Source organism: Patagioenas fasciata, chromosome 3 (assembly GCF_037038585.1).
Source record: "Patagioenas fasciata isolate bPatFas1 chromosome 3, bPatFas1.hap1, whole genome shotgun sequence".
NCBI classification, from domain to species: Eukaryota; Metazoa; Chordata; class Aves; order Columbiformes; family Columbidae; genus Patagioenas; species Patagioenas fasciata.
This window is the reverse complement of record NC_092522.1, coordinates 48,593,002-48,618,072: the sequence shown is the minus strand read 5'-3', so window position 1 is coordinate 48,618,072 and position 25,071 is coordinate 48,593,002. Positions and strand designations below refer to the sequence as shown.

Genomic DNA, 25,071 nt, shown 5'->3' with positions numbered 1-25,071 from the left:
TTACATTGTAGACAGAGGTAGAATTTGCATCTGGCACATAAGTGCTCTTTTTTGGATGCCTTTGACACCAGTAGAGGATCATGTCTGTACAGTGTGAGTTCAAATAAGCTTCTAAGTTTTTCTACAGATGAAACGTATCATTTTGCTACGTAATGTTTCAAATGGAAACGTCCTGGATTGAAAACCCTTTGATTTAAGATATAGCTTCAAAATAATGTAAAACTGTCGAAAATATAATTTTTGACCACTTTCCTAATAGGAGAGAATTAATGAAAAAAACTCAGACCAAAACAGATTTAATGAAGATTAAAGTTTAAAAGTATCAATTTTATAAATTAAAATGTTCCCCCCCTTCCCTTTTATCTTTTGTTTATCTGAAGTTTGGAATATATTCCTCTTGTGATTTAAAAACAACAGCAACAACAAAAAACAAACAAACAAAAATCCAAACAACTGCAGTACTTTTGACTGGAGCCTACAAAATGCTGCTGTTCTCAAGTAGCTTAATAGAATGTTAATCTCTTAGTTTAAGAACAGTACTCTTTTTAATAGCCTGGCATCTACAGAATAAAAGGGGAAAATATGCATTGACAAAAGAAGGAAATATGTTCACTTTCTAATAATTTCACCCCAAAGCAGGCTAACCACCCATTAAGTTTACAGATTACTCAGCATTGTTTTATCGTTTTAAAATATAGCTTGTATTCTGAGTAGTGGATTGACAGCTGTTGAGAACAGTATCCTTCAAGAAAAGAATAAATAGCATGTTCAATAATCCTGCAGGCTGTCTCTTTTCCAGTCACTAATATGCATCAAGCCACTACTAGAATTTGCACATTAATTCACTAGCTGCTCTTTTGAGGGTGTAAATACCATTGCCATCGCTTCCATGGTAGACCTTGCAAATCACTTACCATTTTTTAGTAAACAGATGTGCAGAGGGGTCAGAGTCAAGATAATGAAACTGTGTTCAGTGAACACATCTGTCTCTGAATATCTGAAATGCAAGAAGTTTTGCTTAAATAACTTCAGCTCATCACTTGAGCCATTTAGTAAGGATTGTACGGGAGAAGTTTACTATAGCTGTCTGATCTAGATCACTAAAAGTCAGCTGAGCATCCTCTGGTGGGATCCTTGTTCTTCCACAGAAAGTGCATTTCTTCATCTCACTGCTTTTGGCTCCAAGTGAAGGTTCTGTTGGGGCTTTATATCATTACCATGACTAAAGTGGGCTTCAACGATCCAGCTCTTTCAAGAACCACTGAGTTCTGCTCCTAAATCACTACTTAAATAAAACTGACCACATTTTACACAATGTGTGGGATACCAATAAACACCTTTGAAATCAATGGAGATGGAGAGAGAGTACCATAAATCCATGGGTCCAGATGGGATGCATCCGCGGGTGCTGAGGGAGCTGGCTGAAGTCATTGCTAGACCGCTATCCATCATTTTTGCCAAGTCTTGGGAAACGGGAGAGTTGCCCGAGGATTGGAGGAAAGCAAATGTCACTCCAGTCTTTAAAAAGGGCAAGAAGGAGGACCCGGGTAATTATAGACCGGTCAGCCTCACCTCTGTCCCTGGGAAAGTAATGGAACAGCTTATCCTTGGTGTCATCTCAAGGCACATCAGGGATAAGAGGGTCATTAGGGGCAGTCAGCATGGCTTTACCAAGGGTAAGTCATGCTTGACCAACCTCATAGCCTTTTATGAGAATGTAACAAGGTGGATGGATGATGGCAGAGCGGTGGATGTGGTCTACCTTGACTTCAGTAAAGCCTTTGACACAGTCCCTCACAGCATCCTCACAGCTAAATTGAGGAGGTGTGGTCTAGACAATAGAGTAGTGAGGTGGGTTGCAAACTGGCTTAAAGAGAGAAGCCAGAGAGTGGTGGTCAATGGTGCGGAGTCCAGTTGGAGGCCAGTATCTAGTGGAGTGCCTCAGGGGTCAGTACTGGGGCCAATATTATTCAATATATTCATTAATGATTTAGACGAGGGAATTGAGTGTACTATCAGCAAGTTTGCTGATGACACTAAGCTGGGAGGAGTGGCTGACACGCCAGAAGGCTGTGCTGCCATCCAGCGAGACCTGGACAGGCTGGAGAGTTGGGCGGGGGATAACCTGATGGAATTTAACAAGGGAAAGTGTAGAGTCCTGCATCTGGGCAGGAACAATCCCAAGTTCCAGTATAGGTTGGGGAATGACCTATTAGAGAGCAGTGTAGGGGAAAGGGACCTGGGGGTCCTGGTGGACAACAGGATGACCATGAGCCAGCACTGTGCCCTTGTGGCCAGGAAGGCCAATGGCATCCTTGGGTGTATTACAAGGGGGGTGGTCAGTAGATCGAGAGAGGTCCTCCTTCCCCTCTACTCCGCCATGGTGAGACCCCATCTGGAATATTGTGTCCAGTTCTGGGCCCCTCAGTTCAAGAAGGACAGGGAACTGCTGGAGAGGGTCCAGCGTAGGGCAACAAAGATGATTAAGGGAGTGGCGCATCTCCCTTATGAAGAAAGGCTGAGGGAGCTGGGGCTCTTTAGTTTGGAGAAGAGGAGACTGAGGGGTGACCTTATTAATGTTTATAAATATATAAAGGGTGAGTGCCACGAGGATGGAGTCAGGCTCTTCTCAGTGGCAAACAATGATAAGACAAGGGGCAATGGGATCAAGCTGGAACACAAGAGGTTCCACTTAAATTTGAGAAAGAACTTCTTCTCAGTGAAGGTAACAGAGCACTGGAACAGGCTACCCAGGGAAGTTGTGGAGTCTCCTTCCCTGGAGACATTCAAAGCCCGCCTGGACACCTTCCTGTGCGACCTCACCTAGGCGTTCCTGCTCCAGCAGGGGGATTGGACTAGATGATCTTTTGAGGTCCCTTCCAATCCCAAACATACTGTGATACTGTGAAGTTACATCTGTTTAGGTCCTTAGATGTGGGAATCCAAGTCTAGACTTGAGGTTTGTAAATATTCACTTGTTTTTGAAAATATGAAAAAAATCACCTGCCTTATAAATGGGTAAGAAAGCATTCATATGAATTTCTGCATGAAAAGTCATCATCATCTGAGTTATTTGCAAACTCTCACATATCTCAGAGAAGGACGTGTGATATGAGCAATTGTGTGTCTGACACATTTTACATGCGCCCTGTCCTGGCTTCAGTCTATTTCCCTTCCGTTGCAGAGAATTTTGTGAGAATGCATGTGCATAGAAAGATTGATCTGTGTGAGAACTGTATTTGATAGCTGGAGAAATGAAAACAAATGTGTGGAACAAGGTAAAATTAAAAAAAAAATTATCTTTCAGACCATTGCCCTTGCAGAAAATGTTCCAAAGTAAATACAGTTATCTTACAAAGCGTTGTGCAAAACCAGGAATTTGGTCCCATTGCTGAAATATGCAGCAAAACGTTTTGGTGCTTTCAGATCAATCTTACGTTTGGAGAAACTGCTATTCTATTCTTGCGGTAGTAGAGGGAAATAAGTCATTTTATTTAAAAAAAAAAAAAAGCTTTTATTTCTGTACATTTTCTTTTTTTAGGTTTCTTCATACTAAAGAAAACTAAGATTCATTTAATGGTACAAATCAGCTTAATGAGATTTAGGATGAAATAACAATGCTTTTATTTTTTATTTTCAAGTGTCCATCTGGTAGATATCCACAGAAACATATTTGGAATACATTGCCCTTGTGAAACTTATTAGAAACTGATCATCTGTGAAAGTTTGCATTCTCAGGCAGATGGAGTAAATGTGGTGGAATTGTTAAAAGAGAGTGTCATCTGAAGATTTCTTTCTTGTATACTGTGAATGATTTGACATTTGCCCTAAGAACTGAGGTTTTTGGCATACCAAATACTTCCTGATTGGTACTGCATATTAACATGAAAGTGATGCCTGAACCATAGCTGGAGCAATTAATAATAGGTACGATATACAATGAAGGAGCATCTCACAAATGAAAATACATGTTGAGAGGAAAGGAGGCAGAGAGCAAATAAAATGTCAGGAGAAACCAAAGATCTTGGGACCGTCATTCATCCTTCTGCACACACGCGGAATGTAAGATCCAGACCTGTCATGGAGAATTGAACCCTAAGGCAGCAGAAGCCACAGAAGGAGCTGCTTTCATCACTAATTAAACAATTAGGCATTTAAACATTTCTTGGGACTGTAATGATTTTCTGCAGGGAGAGGAGATCCCTGTTGGAGCTTTTTAGCCTCCTGCACCCACCCAGAGCCCTGTTTGAAGTCTGACACTGTGCTGTTGAAGAGCAGCCTGTGGTATCCAAACCTACAAGTACAACCTTGCAAATAGCGAACATTTTAATGACAAAGCCCCTCTGTGGTCATCTGCAGACTCTTACCCTGTGTAAGGGTAAAACCTCATCTTGAGCTGTGAGTGTCCTTGATGTCGTTGTGTAAAAAGCCTGATGTCTGCTAGAGGAGAACTGCTGTGCTCAGGATGCTGAGCAAGGCTTTCCAAAAGCTTTCCCCTCTGGTATGCGCAGCAGCGCAAGCGTGCTTGGGAGTGCCAGGTGGCCTGCGGTAACTTTGTGTAACCCGTGAACCTCCAAAGTTGCACATTTCAGCTGCTGCTAATATGTTAGAAGCGCACAGGTAGGACTGAAATGCCATTTTTCCCTACCTCCCCCCAAGATTATGTGTTTTCTACTACAGTTCCAAAAGACCACGCAGCCCTGTGCCTTGCTGCATAATGATCTGATCTTCTTTTGCTTACCAACAGTTCTGCTGCAGGAATGTTAAATGCAGGTTAGAGAAAATACTAGATCCTTCTAGTGACTCATTTAGTCCCTTTCTTCTTCCCAGCTGGTCTAAGTCATACACAGCTGTGAGAACATTAGCTGTGAAATTGTGAGCAGCAGACACTTTATATGCGGTGATGCATTTTTTTATATCTCATGGCCCACATGGTGATGGCTTCTAAATCCCTTATCATAACTGCCTCAGGCTGGAAACAATTTTTTTGTACCAGCTGATGTAAAGATGACATTTCTTGAGCTGAGGGAATTTAATGTGATTGTGCTGTTCTCCAGGCCCCAAAAGATTATGGTGTGACTTCCATTCATCACAAAACTGGGGCTTTTTAGTTGTTTTTTCTAATTCCCAGATAGGAATCATGAAATTATTTTGGGGAAATAATACTGTTCAAGAATAACTGGTGATGATTACACAAAGGTGTTTTATTGAGCTATTTTCTGTGTTATTCTGCAAGAATGGAGAAATGAATAAACATGCCTGCTAGTGAGATTTAATTGTTGCAATGACTATGCTTTGCCATTGGTGAATGATACAGCACCTGGTAACTCTGCAAATGCATGCAAAACCTTTCTTCTTTAATTGACTCTCTTTCACTGTCTTGGTTCATTTTCTGTTCAACAGTGTTTGTTTTCATGTTAATGGTGGCTTTTATTCAAGTCATGGATGCACGGTCCAAGAAATGTAGTGGAGTCTTACCCTGATGTAAGGTGGGCTCATCTGCACGGCTCCTTGCTCTCTGAAGTGTGAAGGGGATTGTGTGTATCTAGGACAACTTGTATTTACTGAAAAAACAGAAGTCAAGCCCAAGGTGTGTTTTACCTGGTTTTGCACATCTGTGATTATTTTTTTTTTAAGGGTTTCAATCAAATGTTACTTGACTAGTTCAGAACAGTTGTGGCTGCAACATGGTTGCTCAGGCTACTAGTGCACACATGCATGCATTCTGCATTTGAAATCTGTGGTTTTCTCAGGCAGACGCTGTTTTTAATGCATTTGAATGTGTAGTCTTCACCGAGCTCCGTTCCTTCAGGCAAGACCTCCAGTGTCCTGTGAGTTCCATGCCATAGGACAAGTCAGGATTAATTGCCACTACACCACATTCCAGTTTACTTGAAAATGAACCATCTTAAAACAGTTATTCTCTTCCCTATTATTTGTCCTGTTAGTTTACTTAACATGTGTCTCAGGTCTCCTTCATAGCATACTAATTTTCAGAAATGTTTTTGGGAGCAGAGTTGGGTATGAATGTTCTCAATAACACAGCACACTGAAGGATAAAGCTGGTCTAAGATGGTCTTAGAATGCACCAAAAGGGCTGGGTGTCCTTGTGGATGCATAAGCCCCTTTCTCATGTGGTTATGACTTCTGTTTCTATTTGTATGGGATATATATATATTTTAACATAGTATTGATTCTATAGGGATAGTTTCCCCAAATGTGTTATTTGCCTGTGACTTCAAGCTGTTGCTTACGAATGATCCTTATCTCCCTGAAAAAGTACCCTTGGATATCAGTGTGATCACTTGGGTTGCCTGCCCTTGCAACAAAGGGCTGCAGCACCAGGCCCTGAGTCATTATCTTAGATACTGAAAAGTGGGAACATGGTTAGAAGTTGATGCCACTGAAAGTGAACATGGTAAATAACTTGCAGATTCACAAAACAGGAAGGAATTTTTACACACTTCTGTGACATCTGAAGGCATTCTGCCACAACTGTGGTTTGCTGTTTTTTAAAGTACAACAGTCTCTTTTGAACATTTTGTGTAGTTTTACCATGCGATGGGTTCCCAGACAGCTTTCAACCACCACTGCCAACAAAAAACTTGTCTGGGTTCAGTAATGTTCAAAAAGCATTACAGTGTCACCAAACCCACATGGGGACGATCAAAGACTTCACTTTAGAGAATCAGTTCTCTTTGTTGTGAACAATACATTTGCTTTGTTGCAGTTAACCTTATTCTTCAGTCTATGTGAGAGACACTGTCAGGAAAACAGGAGTATTGTCTCTTAAAGGCTCATGTTTTCCTGATATTCTTTTCCAGCCTGAAAACAGCAACTTATGTCATAGCACTTACTTTGCTGCGGAAAGGTTATGATATCATGAATTGAAGGATTATCACTTCAGCTGTGTAACTGGTAACGAGAAAATAAACTTGTGAACAAAAATAGCATTTTAAATAGATTTCTGTAGGGGAGGGAAGAAATGGCAAAACCAGCATGTATATGCAGAGTTGCTCCCACTCAACACTCAGAAAATAGTGTTCAAGCTTTTTTTTAACTATCCCACTGATCTTTTCTTTTAGTACTATTTTAGCGAGGGAAAGTTCACTTGCTAAAAATATTCATTAATAAAAGGAGCTGTGAGTAATGAAAAGCCAAGCACTAAGTGTGCTAGTTAATAAATTACAGGTGATTATTTTGGTTGCTGTATTGGCCCAGCCTTGTTTGGGAGATCCATCCTCTTTTTTTCATAGTTTTAGAAATTTAGTTTTCACAATGGTGAATCCAATAAACAAATAAGAAAAACTTAACTATCCTTTTTTACTCTATTTTTTTCCACTGCTTTTAATACTTGTGTGCTTTCTTGTTTGTTGTTCTTTAATTGTCCTGTCTTGAAGTTAGCATTCTTAGAAAAGGGGCTTTCTGATTCTCCTCTTGGTCTTGTCCTTTATTGTGGCTTCTCTGCTTTCCTTCCATGTGTCTTATTTCCACTTTGTAAATTTATTCTTCCCTTCTTTCTTTCATTCCCAACTTTATTCCGTAGCGCACCTATTTTTGTCTGTCTCTTCTTTGTTTGTCATGGGGGTGGTTGGATAGTAATAATATAAGAAAGCACTTGATTCATAGAGGACCTTTCTCTCCTTTTAAACACAGGAGATTATTTTTCAAGATAGCTTAGACTGCATGACCACAATGCAGGTTGTCATTAATTTTTTTTATTGTCTCAACAATCACTTGCAGTATATTTGAAAATATCTGCAGTGTCCCGATAGGGTATAGTATCTTGTAAGTTCTCAGTAAATTTAAAAAATCTCACAATAAATTTGATGGTGTGTCTTCATGGAAATGGATTAGCCTAGATTAGCTGTGTCTGGAGGAAAGGGGAGAATCTTTGCTATTTTTGTTTCTGGATGTGGAAAGTGTAGCTCATGCCCAGAGGGGCTAGTAACTGAAATAATTCCTCTAGAAGTGCAGCAGATTTGAGTTTGTAATCATGTCTCTGCAGCATAATATGCCTTTCATCTTCAGGGTGATCTGGTGCCATGTGCCTTCGATAGACAAACTCATGGCTCACATGAGGATGCAACTTTGGGTTCCCAACCTGTACCTTGTGTTTTTCAGCACTGACAGAACTAATATTTTTACCAGTTTATAGATGAAATGCACATTGCACAAGCAGTAAAAATGGAGGAGGGTAAATAACGCAATCTGCTTGTTCCACCAGGTGAGAAAATATAAAAACAAACAAAAAAAACAAAACAAAACAAAGCCAAAACCAAACCAACAAACAAAAACAAACAATCCCCGAACAACAAAAAACAAACACACAAACACCACAAAACACCAAACATCTTTTCTGGCAGTGGCAAGGGTCTTCTGAGTCTGCACTGTTAAAATCAGTACGTGCTGCAAGGGGCGGAGGACTTTGTTTCATTTCCTAAGGAATCATCTTTTTGCTGAAGGAGATTTTTGAAGAAAGGGAAGGATATAATGGGGAGGCTTTTCAGTCCAATAGTTGCCAGGGCTCAGGTAGCATAACACAAAAATTACCTTTCCATTTTATGTTCTAGTGGACAGTTAGTATTAAACCAGTGTATATTTGGTATACATTGTGCCCAGAACATTTTGTAGAGACTGTTTGGCTTCTATATGAGGCATAAAGAAGTGAAGAATGGCACAAGAATACCAAGCTTAGCAATTGTTGTTGTCTTGTCTTTTTTTGTCTTTTTGCCTTGGTTACAAGTATTCGTTTCTTTTTTTTTCTTTTTAATTGGGAGGTGGGGGGACTGTAGCACATGACTGTACTGTTTTATGAGAAGTAGGGGAGAGTTCTGTTATTTTTAAATCTAATCTTAGCATTGAACTAGATCTTTTTAGGGAAAGAAAAAAAAAAGGAGGTCAAATTTGGGGACAGTCTCTTAAAGCTTTAGAAAAAGCAAAGCACATGGTTACACAGCCTTTAGTATTTGTCCATATTAATTCAGGTTTCATGCAGGCTATGACTGAATTAACTTCAGTCGTTAGTGTCCAGCATTGGCAAAGACAAGGTGACAGGGGATTTTGCGGTTTATTCATGGAAAAGCTTGCTCACCTCCCCCTCTTCCCTCCAGGCTCTTTGTCTTCCATTGCTTTGATACTTGGCCTAGCAAAAATCATCAGAGGGCAAGGCCGTGTCCCTCCTTCCAAAACCAGAAAATGTTGCCCTTCCAATAGAAAATGCGCTGAAAGTTCACGTCCTCTCTAGCTTGTTAGTGATTGTGTAGTTTTGTTAGGATCTTCTTTTATTCTGTATTCCCTATCCTTATGCTGCATTGTCCTGGTGCTGCTCAGTCATGCCTGCAAAGCTCATGTTCAACACTTTGCCCAAACTCATTAACGTCATGGTAGTCCTCTCTGCTGCAAACTCTTGCCTCATCAAGAATAAGTAATTCTACATCACATTGCTGCCTTGGTGTGCTGAGATTTCCCAGTTTTGGAACAGAAGTAATGTTTTTACATATATATATATATATATATTTTTTTTTTTTTTTTAATAACTTGTGCTCTTCCCTGTTTTCATCTCTTTCTATTTGATTGAATTACAGGAATTTTATTATGCGTTTGAAATTCATATTCATTAACTTTTTTGTTTAATCAGTGATACTTGTGAATGTGTAGAGCAGGGATGTCAAACTCATTTTCACCGTGGGCCACATCAGCCTTGTGGTTGCCTTCAAAGGGCCAAATGTAATTTTAGGACTGTATGAATGTAGGAGTAGTCACATTTATACAGTCTTAAGATTACATTCAGCCCTTTGAAGACAGCTGCGAGGCTGATGTGGCCCCTGGTGAAAATGAGTTTGACAGCCCTGGTGCAGAGGATCCCATTTTGTGAATGGTGAGTGTCTAATATGGCTGACGTCAGTCACACTGGCTTCCTCTTCCCTGAGAGTAGGCTGCATGACTTTTTCACCTGGAGGGCTATACAAAATTTTTTGTAGGTATCTATGCTAAGGTATGTTTTCATTAATGAAGGGAAGGTTGACACAATGAGCTTTTGTGATTTGCTTTTACTAGTTTTCCATTTCCTATGCAAAAATGCTTTGGCTGTGAGTTATTTCTATCTCACAGCTCCATTGTGCTTCAGAAAGATTGTTCAGCCACAGACCTAATCCTGGGATTTTCAGAGGATGTTTGAAGATAAGGTTCAAGACCATCAACATAAGGATGCATGTGCAGTGTGCTATAGCTGCCGATGTGTTACCTTTGGATACTCTGTCAAGCTAAAGGACAGTGGTTTCATCATCTTATCCAGATAATGGAGAAAATGAATAACAGGGGGTGCTAGCATTATTTGCAGATACTGGGGACTGAGTTTGAAAATTTATTAAAAAGGTGTCTGTTTAAGCAGAAGACTGTTTCCAGTAATTTCATGGGACTTCTCCAAGTCTTTCATTTTTATGGAGAAAAGGGTGAGTGCATCATGGCTGTAAACTCTTCAAAGTGCTTCTGTTTGCCCATCTCTGCCCTGCTATTGTATTCTCTGTGAGATGAATTCATGCAAACCTCAATCTGCCTTAGTTGTGGAGATATGACGGTGTCAGGAGATGGAGGGATGCACAAAGCCGTTTGTCACATCTGTGTCTGTGGCATTAAGCTTTTGCTCTCTTACCAAGTCCCCTTGATGGCTACATTTAGGTGAATGTAGGTAGTGAGAAAGACTTGATCCCTTCTGAACTTGGCAAGAAAATTGTTCAGAGGTGTATGTGTATTTTCCTACTGCTACTGTTTTTGATTGTGTCCCTGAAGACAAGACTTGAGACCAGTTTGTGCATTTTTCAGAAGCTTTGTCATCTCTCTTGTGCAGGATTGCCATCAATAGTAGTAATGGGTGCAGAAGAATCAAGGAAGATGAGGATGTCATCTGCCTGCTGTCCAGCAGTGCTGCTAAATCCTCCTGTCCTCTATGTGGACAATACTTTGCACAAAGTCCTGACTAGCATAATGATAATTAAACAAGTAGAAAATTAAAGTTAAAATAAAAAAAAAAAAACAAACCAACAAACAAAAGTAGAAAAAAAATATCACCACCTGCATAGCGTGAGTATGAAGATGTAGGAGAGCTCTATCTTGCATGCAACTGTGACAATCCTTCCCACTCACATGTGGAAGCATTCATTACTTAATGTACTTACTGCTGGGAACATACTCTGCCAGTTTGGGAAGACACGCAGGCCTTGGCAATTTAAAGTGTGCTGTCAGCAGCAGCACAGAATTTGTTGTAGCTGACAGAGCCCAACCAGGGAGGATCTGTAGACCTCGCCCTTTCTCTCATGCTCTTTTTGAGCCAGAACAGGATTTGGCTTCTGATCTTTTGACCCTGCAGCTACAACAGACCATATCATGCCCGCGGACATTTCAGAGGAACTCCGTAAGCATACAGCTATTGACATCAGTATTTGGCCAACACTCTAATTTTTCCAGGTGTGTCTTCCTGGTTACAAAGGTTGAATTTCAAGGTACATTCCCACAGGATGGCAACAAATAATCTCTCCATATTGTATCTCTTCTAAAATGGCATTTCTTTGTCCTGTTGTTTTTAATTGTTATGTGTGCTTAGTTCCTGCTCAGTCAGTAGTACATACAATGATTCACATTCTCAGACTCACTTGACACTGAAAGTCTAAATCTGTTATCCTTTCAGAGAGGGGAATATATTATAAACAAATTTTATATTGGAGAACGGAGGTGAATAAAAATGATAGGAGAATTGTAAATTTCTTCTGTGTGCTTCCTTACACTTTTGGTCAGAGACTGTAATGAACAATAAGAGATCAGTCTCATTATTTTAATTGCTTTGAGATAAGAACACATTCGTCTCTTGGTATAAATAGCTATTGCTGCTGTTGTAACAGTGCTGATGTGTGGCAGCTGAGAATGTTGCCTCAGTGCAAATGCTGTGCTTTCTTCCAGTGGTGTACTTTTTGGAAACAAATGTATTTTCCTGGATTAGAACTGATTGTGACTTTGAAAGCTGCTGAGTTGCTTCAGTTTCAGTGGAAATCACGAGATGTTGGATCCTTTGCGGGATTCAAGCTCATGAAAGTATTTAGGCTTGTGCAGCAGCTCAACTGTTTGAACCCAGCTTAGATGAATACATAGATCCTGAGATGCATGCTTTCCAAAATCATGGCCTAATGCCTCTCCTTTAAATCTGGTTTGAGATCAAATATTAAATAGTGGGAAAAAAAAAATCATCTTATTACAGCAATTCCCATCCAGTCAAAAGAAAAGAAAACAACCCAACTATTTAATGTCATTGTGGGGCTCTGCAGTTATTGCAGGAGCCAAAGGCAAGCAGGATGCAGACTGAGTTATCAGAGTTAGTAGCAAACTTGAAAGTGCTTTATCAGATTATGAATGAGGTGAATGATAAACTGGAGTTGAGAAGCTGGCTTTATGTGGACTGCTTAATAAGAAGAATTCCCTTGTAGCTTTCTCCTCATCTATCAAAGTTAATTTTTTTACTCTTAGAATAGATCATTTATAATAGAAGTTTCAGTGGAGGTAGGGGCAGAGGAACATTACACCATTCATTTTTATAAAGAGAAATAAATAGCCCTCAAAGCATGTAGTAAATTTTTACATTATAGATTAGGCAATATAGTAAAAATAAATTGTACACTAGATGTAGGGACAAAATTGAGTAGTAAATTCTTACTACAAGGTGCCTTCCCTCTTCCCTTGTAAATTACTTAATTTCCTGCATTCGACATGTCGGTCCCATTCCCGCATCCACCTTGCATTGAGAATCAAAGTGAAACCCATCAACTGCAGCAGTCTATCATTTCGTGTTTCCAGTGGAGATAATTTAAGTATAACACAGTGACATTGAGTATTGATAGAAAGATGACAGGCCATGATTAAAGTTTTGTGCTGGGTAAAATAAAAGGCTGGAGGATTGAAGAGAAAACGAAAAAAATATTGTTTGGTATTGTGTGGTATCTTGTTTTTTAATAACATTAATCAAACATCCATTATTGGTTTTAAGCAGTATAGAAATTGTTCTTTCTCCTTGTTTTGAACAGGCTTTTCAGGAAAGAAAAAGCAGACATAAACCATGTACGTTTCACATAAACTACAAGGTGGTAGTTCTAGCCTTAAGATGCTAATATCAAGTTGTTGTTTGTTTGTTTGTTTTTTCCTGTGGGCAATAGAAAGATGTCATGATTCTTAGCGGATTGTTTTTAGATTTCAGTTTAGATTATAATCCTTTGGTATCCTGGATGCAGTAGGTAATGTTTTATTGATTGGACTAAGTTGTGGATAATGAGTGTGGTTGATAAGCATATTTTTTTAAAAACATGATTTGGCAGAAAATACTGGCAGATATTTGCTTTTCTCTTTACTGGGGTCACTGTGAGAGGCCATGTATTTTTATATTAATATTATTAATATTTCTTATTTGTTGTTATTAGTTTATTTTTATAAAAAATGTCAATGTCTTAATGGGAAAGAATGTTTTAAGAAATGTTATTTTAAGTCAGTTCAAGCTAATAGCAGTTTGAAAGGTGTCAGAAAATTCCTTAGAAATCTTAGAATCCATCCATCACAATAGAATGCATTTATACATTTTTACTTAATTATACTATTTATAGAATTGGTGGTGTGATCTTATTATGCATATGTACAAAATTCTCAAACCTGATATAAAATATTAATGCGAGGATGTAATGATTCTTCATATGAGAAATATTTTGACACATTATATATTATTTAGATTTTCTTTAGGGTGAGGTAGAGTGGGATTTACGGGCGAGGGTACAACTTACATCTGTTTCATGACTTTGTTAACATACAGTTACTGCTACAAAGCATAATGCTTCATTAAATCAAAACCTATGGAACTAGAGAACCACTTGCAGTTGGTCCTGAGCAGTGGTTTGCTTCCAGCAAAGTAAATGCACTAAAGACTGTATTCTCAATAGTGCATCTCAGCTGCTGATAGGAATCATTCAGTGACAAATCCAAAGTAGGAAACTGCCTACACTCACAGCTCCTCATCGCTTACCCTGCTTTGAGAATTTGGTATGCACATTTGAAAACTCTGTCCCTTGTTTTGTAGCACTGTGAAATATATAATATCTAAATGGTGCGTTGATTTTGCTTCAATGTCACTACCATTATGTTAAAAGCAAAGTATTTGTACAAGTTAGAAAGGTTTATTTCCTTTATGTATGTACATCTTCACATACATCCATCTTCACATACTGTGAAGTCCTTCATGAAAGGATAAAACAATACAATTAAAATAGTTTACAAATAGAACATAATACATATAATCATAATGTGTCATTTAGATGCTCTCAGCTAGTTAATTCTATAGTGCAGCACGTGCTTATTCTGTGCACTGTCTTTCATAGGATCTTCATCTGAAGACACTACCTGGAGCTACCACAAGTAATAAAATGGCAGCATAACCTGCTAGGTAACAGCAGAGAGCAAGGGGGAGAAAATAGAGACAGGAAAGAAAAAAGTTTTCAACTGAAAGCAGTATAAAGATGTGTGGAGTTCGTCCCTGCAGCCAGACCTGCAGAAGTACACTCTCCCTGGAGTGACAGCTCAGAGAGGGACGAGGAGAGCTGCCAATGCAGCAAGGTCTATGCAGCTGGCAGCGGCAGCCTGAAGGAGATTGTGCAGCGTTTCAGTGGTTGTATTCCAGCGTGGCATTTCTCCTTTCAAAGGGGTTTTGTTACACTTCAGCTCCACTCTGTCAATGTTTTTATACCGGGTCTAGGATGTCTATAGTGTTAAATATCTCAGATGAGCAGGTGTCTGCTTGTATTTGGGGTTCTCCACTAGGACTCATCTGAAATCTGGCAAATGTTGGCAAGGAAGGAATTGAACTGTTGCTCTTGTTTTTGCTTGTAAAGCCAAGAAGTGATAGCCCCTAATCCCAACATAACTTAAAAGACTGTGGTGGGTGTTCCCTAGCAATGTCATAGAGGTTAGATCACTCAACAAAGACCCAGGAGACCTGGCTCCGGGTACTCTGCCTTCTGCACCTTCAGGTATACTCTGCCCTGCTACCTCCCTGAATAGAGGAGAGGAGGACAGCATAGCCACCACCACACTGAGGGCTGGGCTGGGTGCTCTGTTCACCTGTTTCCTCAAATTTGTCTCTTTCTGCGTGTTTGCCTCTGCTCCCGAGATGCTGTAAAAAGTAGAGCCACCGCTGTAACCTGTTCTTCCAGCTGCTTGAAAATAACATCCAGATCTCCGTGTTGCACTGTCATGTCCCATCTGGATGTGCTGGATGTCTTTTGGATAGGACTGTTGTGCAGAGGTCTTGTCTGCGGCTCATAAGGTTCAGATGTTAGAAAAGTCATCCAAGAGCAAAATTTTTAGGTGAAGATGTAGTAGTTGAGAAGTTAGGTGGGGATTGCTTTCTTGGGCTTTGGTGGTTCTGGTCCAGAGTATCCTCCAGTAGGTCAGACATCACATTAAAAGAGAGTCAACTACTTCTTTTTTTTTTTTCTAGATATTATTGTATGTTTTATAAGGGAGAAGGCAAGGTCAGAGAAGCGAATTTGTTGTGCAAGAGAAAAGCACTACAAGCTACTTTGCCTAGGGGTTCTGGCTAGTCTCCAAGGTAGGTGTTAGGGCAGGTTGTCATCTGACAGGGGAGCCTGGAGTCTCCTGACGTTCTGGGAGTGGGTCCTGTTTTTGCATGGAGAAGTACAATAATAGAGCTCAACAGCAAACAAGTGCTGTTAATGAGCTTTGAAATAATGGACTAGGAAAAAAGTTCCCTGCACTGGAGGACAGCCACATGATGGGAACAACATGAAGTCAGTTCATGAGGTTTTCAGTTCCTGAGGAGATTGGAGAGAAGAGACACAATGCAAGGAACTGAATTGTGAAATTGGGGTTGTATGAAGGGACCTGGGGTTTATAGGATTAGGGAGACTTGGACAAAAAAAAAACCAAAAGGTTTTGGTTTCAGATGTTTAGAAAAGGTGACTTTCTAGTGCATGGGCCAAGAGAAAAAAAGTTGTGCGATTTGAGCAGGGTCCAGGGTTTTTTTGTCACTTTTCCTGCACCTTCTTTCCTCTCTCTTTTAAGTTCGGCAATCTGCCATTGCACACCAGCCAGATGGGGAAAACAGGGTTATGTGCCTCCCTTGCCTTAGAGCCTTGTGTGACCCACTGATAGCAACATTGCAGTCCTTGGTTTGTTCAACAGATTGGTTGTAGGCATCTTCAAATATAACAGCGAAGGTTAAAGATCAAGAACTGATCAGACTGGAAAAAGTTTTTCGTGAAGGAGAGAAGCAAAACATATTCCTGAAGTAGTAAACACTTGTAAAATATAAGAAGGGCTGTTAATACAGGACTGTGAATTAATATGATAAACCTAATCAGAGGGGTGAATTTCTGCTAACAGTAAAGTAATACGGTTGTCTGCCTTCCTGTAAGTATTATTACTCCATAGTTTCCTTTACATGCCTCCTTTGTTCACTGCATGGATGTTGCCTCAAGAAAAGGCAACAAAGACAAATAAATGTAGAGTAAGAAGAGTTAGTTCCTTCCCTGTGGTGCAAAATATAAATAGAACTGAGTGAACAAAATATAGAGAAAGTTCCCTAGTTTGTACAATAGATCAGCAAATAATGGGGATATAAAGCGAAGTCTTTTGATTCGCATTTGCCATTTTCTGGAAGCCTCAAAACTTTCCAGTCATTTTAATTGTCTTAATGAAAATCCCTGTTGTTTCTGCCAGACTATTTTTGTTGCATTTCATTTGCTTTCTTGCCAGAGAAAACTGCCTTTAGGGTCAGTGAATGCAGTGTTAACACATGTGCCAGGTATTGGAAAAAGGTAAGTACATGCTTTCCTGATTCTGCACCTTAGTGTGGCTCTCCTAGAGTATTTCTTCTTAGTGAAGGTTAATCTCCCCTCATAAATTAGCTTTTGTTTATCCAGTTTCTAAATGTATATCTTACTCTGTAGCCTTTTAGCTTCAGTCTCACTCTCTTGGCTTTCAAGATGTGGCTTCTTACAGGGATTTCCCTTAAAATAAGGAACATCTTCTATCAAACACACAATGTTGACCTGAGGGTGTTATAAACCACTTTCATCAATTCACTCACCAAGGGACATTCCTAGAAACTAGAGGTGATAAGATTTACAAGCAGCGACATCTCCCCATGTTTTGCTTTTGTGGAGATTTCGGGGGACTTTTTTTAATAGGGTTTAATATAAATTTTTTTTTGCTATTTTTATGTGGGCATGTTTTCATTAAGGCTGTAATGTTCAGGAACTGAATGTGCCTTTTGTATGTATGCAGAGCCCTCAATAGGAAAGTTGTGTTCCAGTTAGCACTAAAAATAGCTTTTGAGTAATTTTGTGCTGAGAGCCACATAGAGAGCTCCCATTAGTATCTCTGGGAATCTTGTGAAAAGGCAGAGAAGCAATGTTTTTTGGACTTCAAGGAAGAGAGAGAGAATCCTTGCTGGATTCTTCATGTTACGTGTAGGTTGAAGGTATCATCTGGTTTCCGTGTACACTCTGGCCTCTGCTGTTGTTTCCTAGAAAGCTACTTGAGACTCGGTAAAGGCCTCTGCAATTACAGTTTCAATTGCCACTTTATGAAGAGAACTCAAGGATAAACCATTCTGATCCACATTCATTTCCTCCTGTCCGTAAACAGCTCTGTTTCTCTGACAGCTCTTTAATCATCATCAACTTGACCTAATCCAGAATTCTCACTGCTGTGTCCTTTTGTGTTGCTGTGGATGTCTCAGACATTCTTCTAGTCAACTTAGACCTGCTCTTGTAGATTCTTTCTGCATACTGTCCTTGAGATAAGCCTTGTCCCATCTATCCATCCAGCTAAAAAATTACTCAGGTTGAGTCTTGGATCTCACTTACTTCAACATCCGTTTACCTGGCTGTGAGTTGACAAAAGCAGCCTTGCCCTACTCTCATCCATCTAAAGTGCTGTTACCACTGCAATGACTGTTCTTTCTTTCCTCCCACCCCCCAGTTCTGTGTTTCTCCTCATTTCACATTGTTTGCCTTTTTTCCATTGGTTTCCTCTGTTCTTTCACATAAAACATAACTACAAGCCTTATATTTATTTATTTATTTTTTATATATATATATATATAAAAGCCTGACTTCCATTAACAGATGTTAAACCACATTGGTATCAATCACTTGCCCATTATGTTTTTATACTACCGTCTTTTGCCTTTCTTACATTATTCCTTTATGGAGGGATGGAGATCTTAGGTATTCGCTTACCTGTTTCATTGGCCCCCTGCAAGTCCTTAAAATGCTCATTCACTCTGATACTACCTCAGTGTGCTTGACAGTCATTAGACTAATGAGTTAGTGATGTAACTAATTGAACTGTGGTACTGTTACTAGCATGCCATCTTCAGTCCACTGTTGTCTCAGTGTTTCTCTGAACATCCTTATGTGTATCCTAGCTCTTGTTGCTTGTTGTAGACTTAAATGTCTTTCTCAGAAAAGGGCCATCATTGTAATCTGGTGTTTTTTACAAAACCTGGCACTTCAGACTCATGAGCCCACTGGTACTTGGAAGCTCAGGATGAGTAGGTGATTAAGGTATTCTTTGCTCTTGCTGGGTCTGTATAAATGGTTGATGGATTCTGATTTGTTGTGGATCCCAGCAAATTGTTCCTTGCACCTCAACTGAACTTGCCACATATGCCACTTTGATAGTGATGTACAGACAGGCGTCTAACACCTAGAGGCTGATATGTCATAAAGTATTTTTAAGTATAAGAATAGTATGAAATCTGATCCAATCTAAATCTATCGTTTTGAAAAGCTGCATACCTGAAAAAATACACTGGGTTCAGTACAGGCATCCACATACTTTTGGCTTCATGAAGACTGCAAATGCACTTTTAGTGTGGATTGAATATGAATGAACCAAACTCCAAAATTCAATTGAGCTTGATTTTACACCTGATAGAAAAGCGAAAGATTTTTGCATGCTGGGGACAACATGATTTCAAAAAATTATTTGCTGTGTGTCTCTGTGTCAGGTATTTGCAACTTTCAATAAATTTTCATTCAGAAAGTGTTTTTAAAAAAATGCTTCTAGGCACTGAATTTTAAAATACTGAAAAATAGTACAAAGACAATACTAAGAGGTCTCTTGGGCTTGGGTATGTTCAGAATATACAAGTATACAGGTGTTCACTAGGGAAAAGTTCAGTGCAACACGCTAGTGTCTTAGTTCTAGATGTATTAGAGTTTTACAGATAGAATGATAAAGCAAAGATGTCCTTAAAATAAAAACAAGCTATTAGTGGTATGTTCACTAATTGCTGATGACTAAAATGGGTGTGAAACTTAGAGATGCAATCAAAAGCATGTTAACCAATGAGCTGAGTCATGGCTGAATAACAGCAGCCCAGGCTCCTTTACACTGTACTTTTATATTAAAATATGCTATACATCATCTCTGTGAATACTACATACATCACTATGTCTGCCCTAGTTTTTTTGATAGAGCTCTTCATTAAATTGAATGACCAAAAGAAGCTATCCACTGGAATTCATGATTTAGGTCTCTAGTGTATTTTCTGAGCCTTTAATAATAAGCCATATATAGCTGCAAACAGACTTTTTCAAAAAGCAACTAAGTGGCCTTATATATGTCTGCAGGGAAATGATCTGACTGTGTAACCATGACAAGTAGAGAAACAGTTGGGGTTATTTTATTTTTCTGGCTTGGTAAGTGAAATGCTACCTGGATAGAACACAGAAGTGTAATTCAGTGAAGACTTTTTTCTCTTTCTAATTAGTGATACTCTGAACTCCTTGGGGGAGATCAATTTGTGGACCCCATGCTGCATTCTGCCTTCAAGAAACATATAGTGATTCTAAGCACAGACCAAGTAGCTCAGCTTCTGAAGCTTAATTTTGCTCTCAGTCTCAAAATATTGCTGTATGAATTTTACAGCTTGGCATTTTGTAGAATTTGTAGAGTTAAAAATGTACCTTAGTTAGATTAATGAATTCATTGTGAGCAGTGCAGCCCCTTTATCCTTCATTTAGAATAAAAGATAAGCTGGTATTTAATTTAGTCAGAAAAGTTAAAATCAAATAGTAATTTTCCTTCTTTTATTCACTTATAATTGCTTACTATTATATAGCAAATGATATAATTTGAAAAGCACCTTGAAAAAAATATTGCAGTTATTAGATATTAGCATTCAAATCTGTCTGGAAGCATGTATTGCCATGGGAATCAGTTCTTCTTAGTCCCATCCCAAGCTCTGCCACTGGTTTGCTATATTTTAGCAGGCAATCTAATCTTTCGGTTTCTGAGAGACAACATGTATTAGATGGAGATGTCACCACATCTCTTATGAGCAGTGTCTTATTCTGAAACACTGTGTGTGCCTAGAATTCCCATTTCCTTCAGGTGAAGGTATCTGTTGGATGGATCTTTGGAGCAGTATCTGTGGACATCTCTGAGAGATAATCAATGAATTAAAAGTATGAAGAAGATTGGTATTTTGGATGTCATAATACTTCTCATTTTTTCTTGTGTGGGATAACTAGGTAGACGAGAAAAAACAAAGCACATAAGAGATAAGGACAGCACTCAAAGTGTAAGACTGAAGGAAAGGAAGAGTATTTTAGTTTAATCTAATTTGATTCACCAGAGTCAAAGCAAGCACATTTCAGTCCAACAAGAAATTTAGTGTACCTGTTTTCCAAAAATTAGAGGTGATTTAATACAGTAAATAGTGTGATCGCTCATACATGATGTTCTACATCAAATTCAGGAAACCCACAGGACTGCTTTTAGGATGACAGGCCTGATAGCATGAAGAAAAATCTGATTGCGATTGCAAGATCCCTGGACTTGTGTCTGATTAGGAGAAGGTCACATACAGCCAGTGTGCGCTGTAGAGTTGGAAGCAACATCTTAGCACAAAGTGTTATTTTTATGTCATTAGCTTTGTAATAGGGCCATCATTTTACTGCTTTTCGGTTTGAAATAGCTTGTGTTGTCTCTGTGGAAGTATTTGAGCTGCTGTTGTTTTTTTGTTGTTTTTATTTTCCTATCTAATAATAAGCAGTCACCCCTGAAGTTACTTGAAATAGCAACCATTCTCCCTGAACTGCAGTTTTATTTTCTTTTGGCTTTTATTTCAGCTGCGGGAGCCAGCTGCTCCAAAGAGTGTGGGAAGCTGACTTGGAGGCCTGTCAGTTGTTGATCCGAGGGTTTCAACTGAAAGAAACCAGTTGCTGTGTGTTTGAGGAAGAGGAGAACCAAATGGATGACATGGAGATGACTGCTCATGGCCCATCTGATTCTGAAAAAAGAAAAGAAGGCCACTTTCCAAAGGGCACAGAGCTGAGGACTGTTCCCTGTCCCAAACACAGCGAATTAAAAGAGGTATCTGAAATATTCCGCAACTACGTTTCAGGCAATACTGCTGGTTTTGCTTTTGAGAGGAGTTGAAGCTGGGTGATGGGTCAGCAGGGCAAGTTAAGTATGAACTTAACATCTGGCCTCCAATCTGAGATATGAATAAAATAGCTTATTAGCTTCTCAGAAGCTCTTCAACCCTTTTTCCTTTCACCATCAGTCTTTTTAAAATGTGGAAATTATTCAGGCAATGAATACAGAATGTACATCAGGATCTGAAGTAAAAACAGTTAAGTATTTGACAGAAATTATGAGCTGTTCCTCATCTCAGTGATGAGTTTCAGTCTGAGTTAGTTTTGCTGACTTAGTTCTGGATCTATGTTAGCTGAAGTGAGGAGAGACTAGGTTTTCCTCCCCTCATTAGATGGTCAAAGGCTTCCTAGCTCAAATGCTGGTAGGCTTCCAGCATCCAAAAAATATGAAAGGGAGGAAATAAATAGCAATGCTTAAAAGATTAGACTTTTTTTTTAAAGTTTTCATGTTCTGCTTTGAAATACCATCTTGTTTGAAAAATGTACAGTCACTTAATAATCTTTTAGCTGCATTGCAAAGGTAAACAAGCTGTTAAAAAGCTTCATCACCCAACAGCACCATTGTGACGAAAAGACCATCCAACAGGAGTTGTCAGTTTTATTACCTTGGAATTTGGTTGAGAAAAATTAAAAATGTGCTTAATTGCACCTGATGTTAAGAGCCATTGAACTGAGTTATGCTGAAAGCTGATGCCATTTGTACTGGCTGAAACTTAGTGGAAAGCAGGCCCCTACCTTATTGCAAAATCTCATCTTGATGGTAAAATAATGTTTTAAAACTGTGCATCAATAATACTTGCAGCCTTTTCCTAGGGAAAATGTTTACAGACTGACTCTCCTAGAGATATTTTTTTTGTTTTTAATAGTCAGCTGTGGCTTTAATTCTGCCCCCCTCCGCAGCCCCCCTCATTCTTCCTTATTCCTGATGAGTCCACTAAGTAATACGAGGAGTTCTGTTGGCTGTGGAAAGCTGTGCTCCCCTTTCAAAAGCGAAGCGGAGAAACCCTGAAGGGTTTGGGGTTTGTGACTGTTTCTGTAGTGTTCTTGAAACTTGTGCTATAGGTGACGACCTATTTCACCCCTGCAAGTCTGGATCATTTCCCAGGAAATGGCCATTGCCATCCTGGAATGACATCTAGGCAAATGAAGTGAGGCGACTTCTGGTTCTGGAGAGAGGTGCACGCAGGTTGTCCATATGTTTCTTGGAAGAGGAAAGCATAGTTGCAGTGCTTTCATTAAGCTCCTCCTTTTGAACTTGCTTTTTGATCATTTCCTCTCTGGCTCTATCAACCATAGGGGGAACTTAGACTATTCCCCTAACTTCAACTCTTCATCTAGGTGCTTAAACTTTGTGGTACAAATGCCTTTGCCTCGTATCTGTCCTATCCTGGTATCCTGAATAAACTCCATTTTGAGAATGTGCCAAAATTCATTTAGAAGCTGACGTATAAATATAAATGTGAAAACGCCCATCAGTGAAGGACCTGTGGAGGTATTTCTGTCTCTGTTCCCACAGTGCTCCTAGGACTGACAAACTTGACAGAAAAAAAGCAGCAGTTTGTTAATGTAAGAATGTTCATTTGTTTTCCAACTTACAGAAGGAGTTGAGCAGCATAGCTGTTTTATCACAGCTCACTCAACTAACCTTCCTCTGCTTCAGACTTCAGTTCAGGCTGCAGCTTTGACCATTGAGGCAAAGTTGTGCATCAGTGATGACTGCAACCCATTGCAACCATAAAAAAACCCCACAATATAAACTGTATTCTGGTTCTGGAATTAGGGTTGGTCCACTTGCTTTTATACTTTCAGGAGCTGGGATTTTTACCTTGTTGTGGGGTGTAGAAGTTTTACCCAAACAAGTAGACTTTAGGTAGTAAAGCCAGTAGGATCTCAGTACGAGTGACAGGCAGTATCTAAATTATCAAAGAGAAGCTAAAACATTTCCTAACATCTCCTAGTAGCTTAGCAGAATATAAAAACAAACAAAAAACTTGACTTACAAATTATGCTAACTTCTAGTTTTGAATGTGTTGAAGTCCAAGACAGAATATGTCTTGACTTATAAATGGATTTAGTTGAAAGACAAACCACTTCTGTAGCATTTATTTGCTCTGTTTTATGGTATTGCTTGTTTTTATTTAAAAATAATGTAAAGTTTGTGGCAAAAAAAAAAAAAAAAGTGATGTGGATTTTAGTCTAAATTTAGCCATTCATATGACTTTCATGAAAAAACTTTGTCATCCATTAGTAGTGAACCTTATTGTAGCCATTTATCAGAAAGTCGGAATACATGATAGAAACACATGTATTTGCAAAAAATACCTGGTTTGATATTATTTAACAAGGCTGTGGTGTTCCTGTGAGGGGAGTAGCTTGCTGTGGTTGTCTTGTTTCTAGAAGGACTATTCCCTTCAACTGTGTCACCTCTGTTCCGCGGTGGGGAATTTCTAGAGACAGCTGTTGGTCACTGAAGCAAAAGGAAAAAAGAGTGTTCTTTGTATGTAGAGGTTACTGAGTTACCTGCTTTAAAACAGTATAGCAAAGGGTAATAATAGCATATTGTGCATATATGCTGTGGAACTTTTATTTCATTCCCAGGTGATTGATTCACTTTACAGTGAAATACCTAGACATGAAGCTCTCCGGTTATTTATCATGTTGTATCTGGCTAAGGATTACTGTGGAGTGGATATCAATTTTATTGATGTATGCTATAAACACAATTTTCTTGCATATAACTGTATTTTACTGTATAGGCTTCATTAGAAAACAAAGAAACAAATAAGAAACATAATAATAAGAAAAGCAAAATAGATGAATGCAAAGAACCCTTCACTTAGATACTCAGATACTGCTTTGCAGAGGGGCTGTTTTTCATTTTTAATTAAATATCCTCACTAGATCATAAAATATGACATGTTCTGGTATGAAATATGTAACATATAAATTCTTTGAAAGTTCAGATATTTTAATGTCATGTGTGAGCACAGGTTTATTAACTGTCAACAGTTACTTTATAGTCTTCATAACTGTGTTTTCTAAGGCAGTACAATATTTTTTTTCCCCTCGTTTGTTTATGTGGTAGACTGTGGCATCCCAAAATAAAACAGTAAATCAGGTTTCCTTTTTAACACTTGACTGTTAACCAGTGAAGACAATCACATGCTTTTGCAGCTCAGCTTCTTGAAACATCATTACTAATTTTTTGGTCAGAACTACATAAAGTGAGGCTAGCAAAAACCATCCTGTAGAACACTCTGAGTTACTTAAAAATTAAGATGTACTTCTCTCAATTTCAGATAACTTACTAGATTATAGTATTTTTTAAAATGTTGAAGCAAAGTTACGGACAGTCAGTTTGTTACGTATGAGATAGATTCTTGAATTTTTGTATAAGCAAGTACACTCCAGCTAGTGGTTGTCTTGCTGAATTTAAGGTGCCCCTTCAGTGCAGTTCTAGTTTCTCTTTTGATTTTGTCCCAAGTCTCTGAACAATTAGAGATAGGTTCTTGTTTTCATCCCAGAAATGTTCCATACTTTTAAACTGACTGCAAGTTATTTTGCTCAGGCG

At 39.0% G+C, this 25,071-nt stretch overlaps 1 protein-coding gene across 10 annotated transcripts in view; it reads left to right on the top strand.

Moving 5' to 3' along the window:
* Positions 1 to 25,071, top strand: part of DISC1 (DISC1 scaffold protein) — a 203,721-nt gene that overhangs the window by 159,305 nt on the left and 19,345 nt on the right. For all 10 annotated transcript variants that reach the window (XM_071806308.1, XM_071806310.1, XM_071806305.1 and 7 more), the window contains one exon: positions 21,192 to 21,435. In XM_071806308.1, coding sequence (XP_071662409.1) covers positions 21,192 to 21,435 — 244 coding nt within the window. The remainder of the gene's footprint in view (positions 1 to 21,191; positions 21,436 to 25,071) is intronic.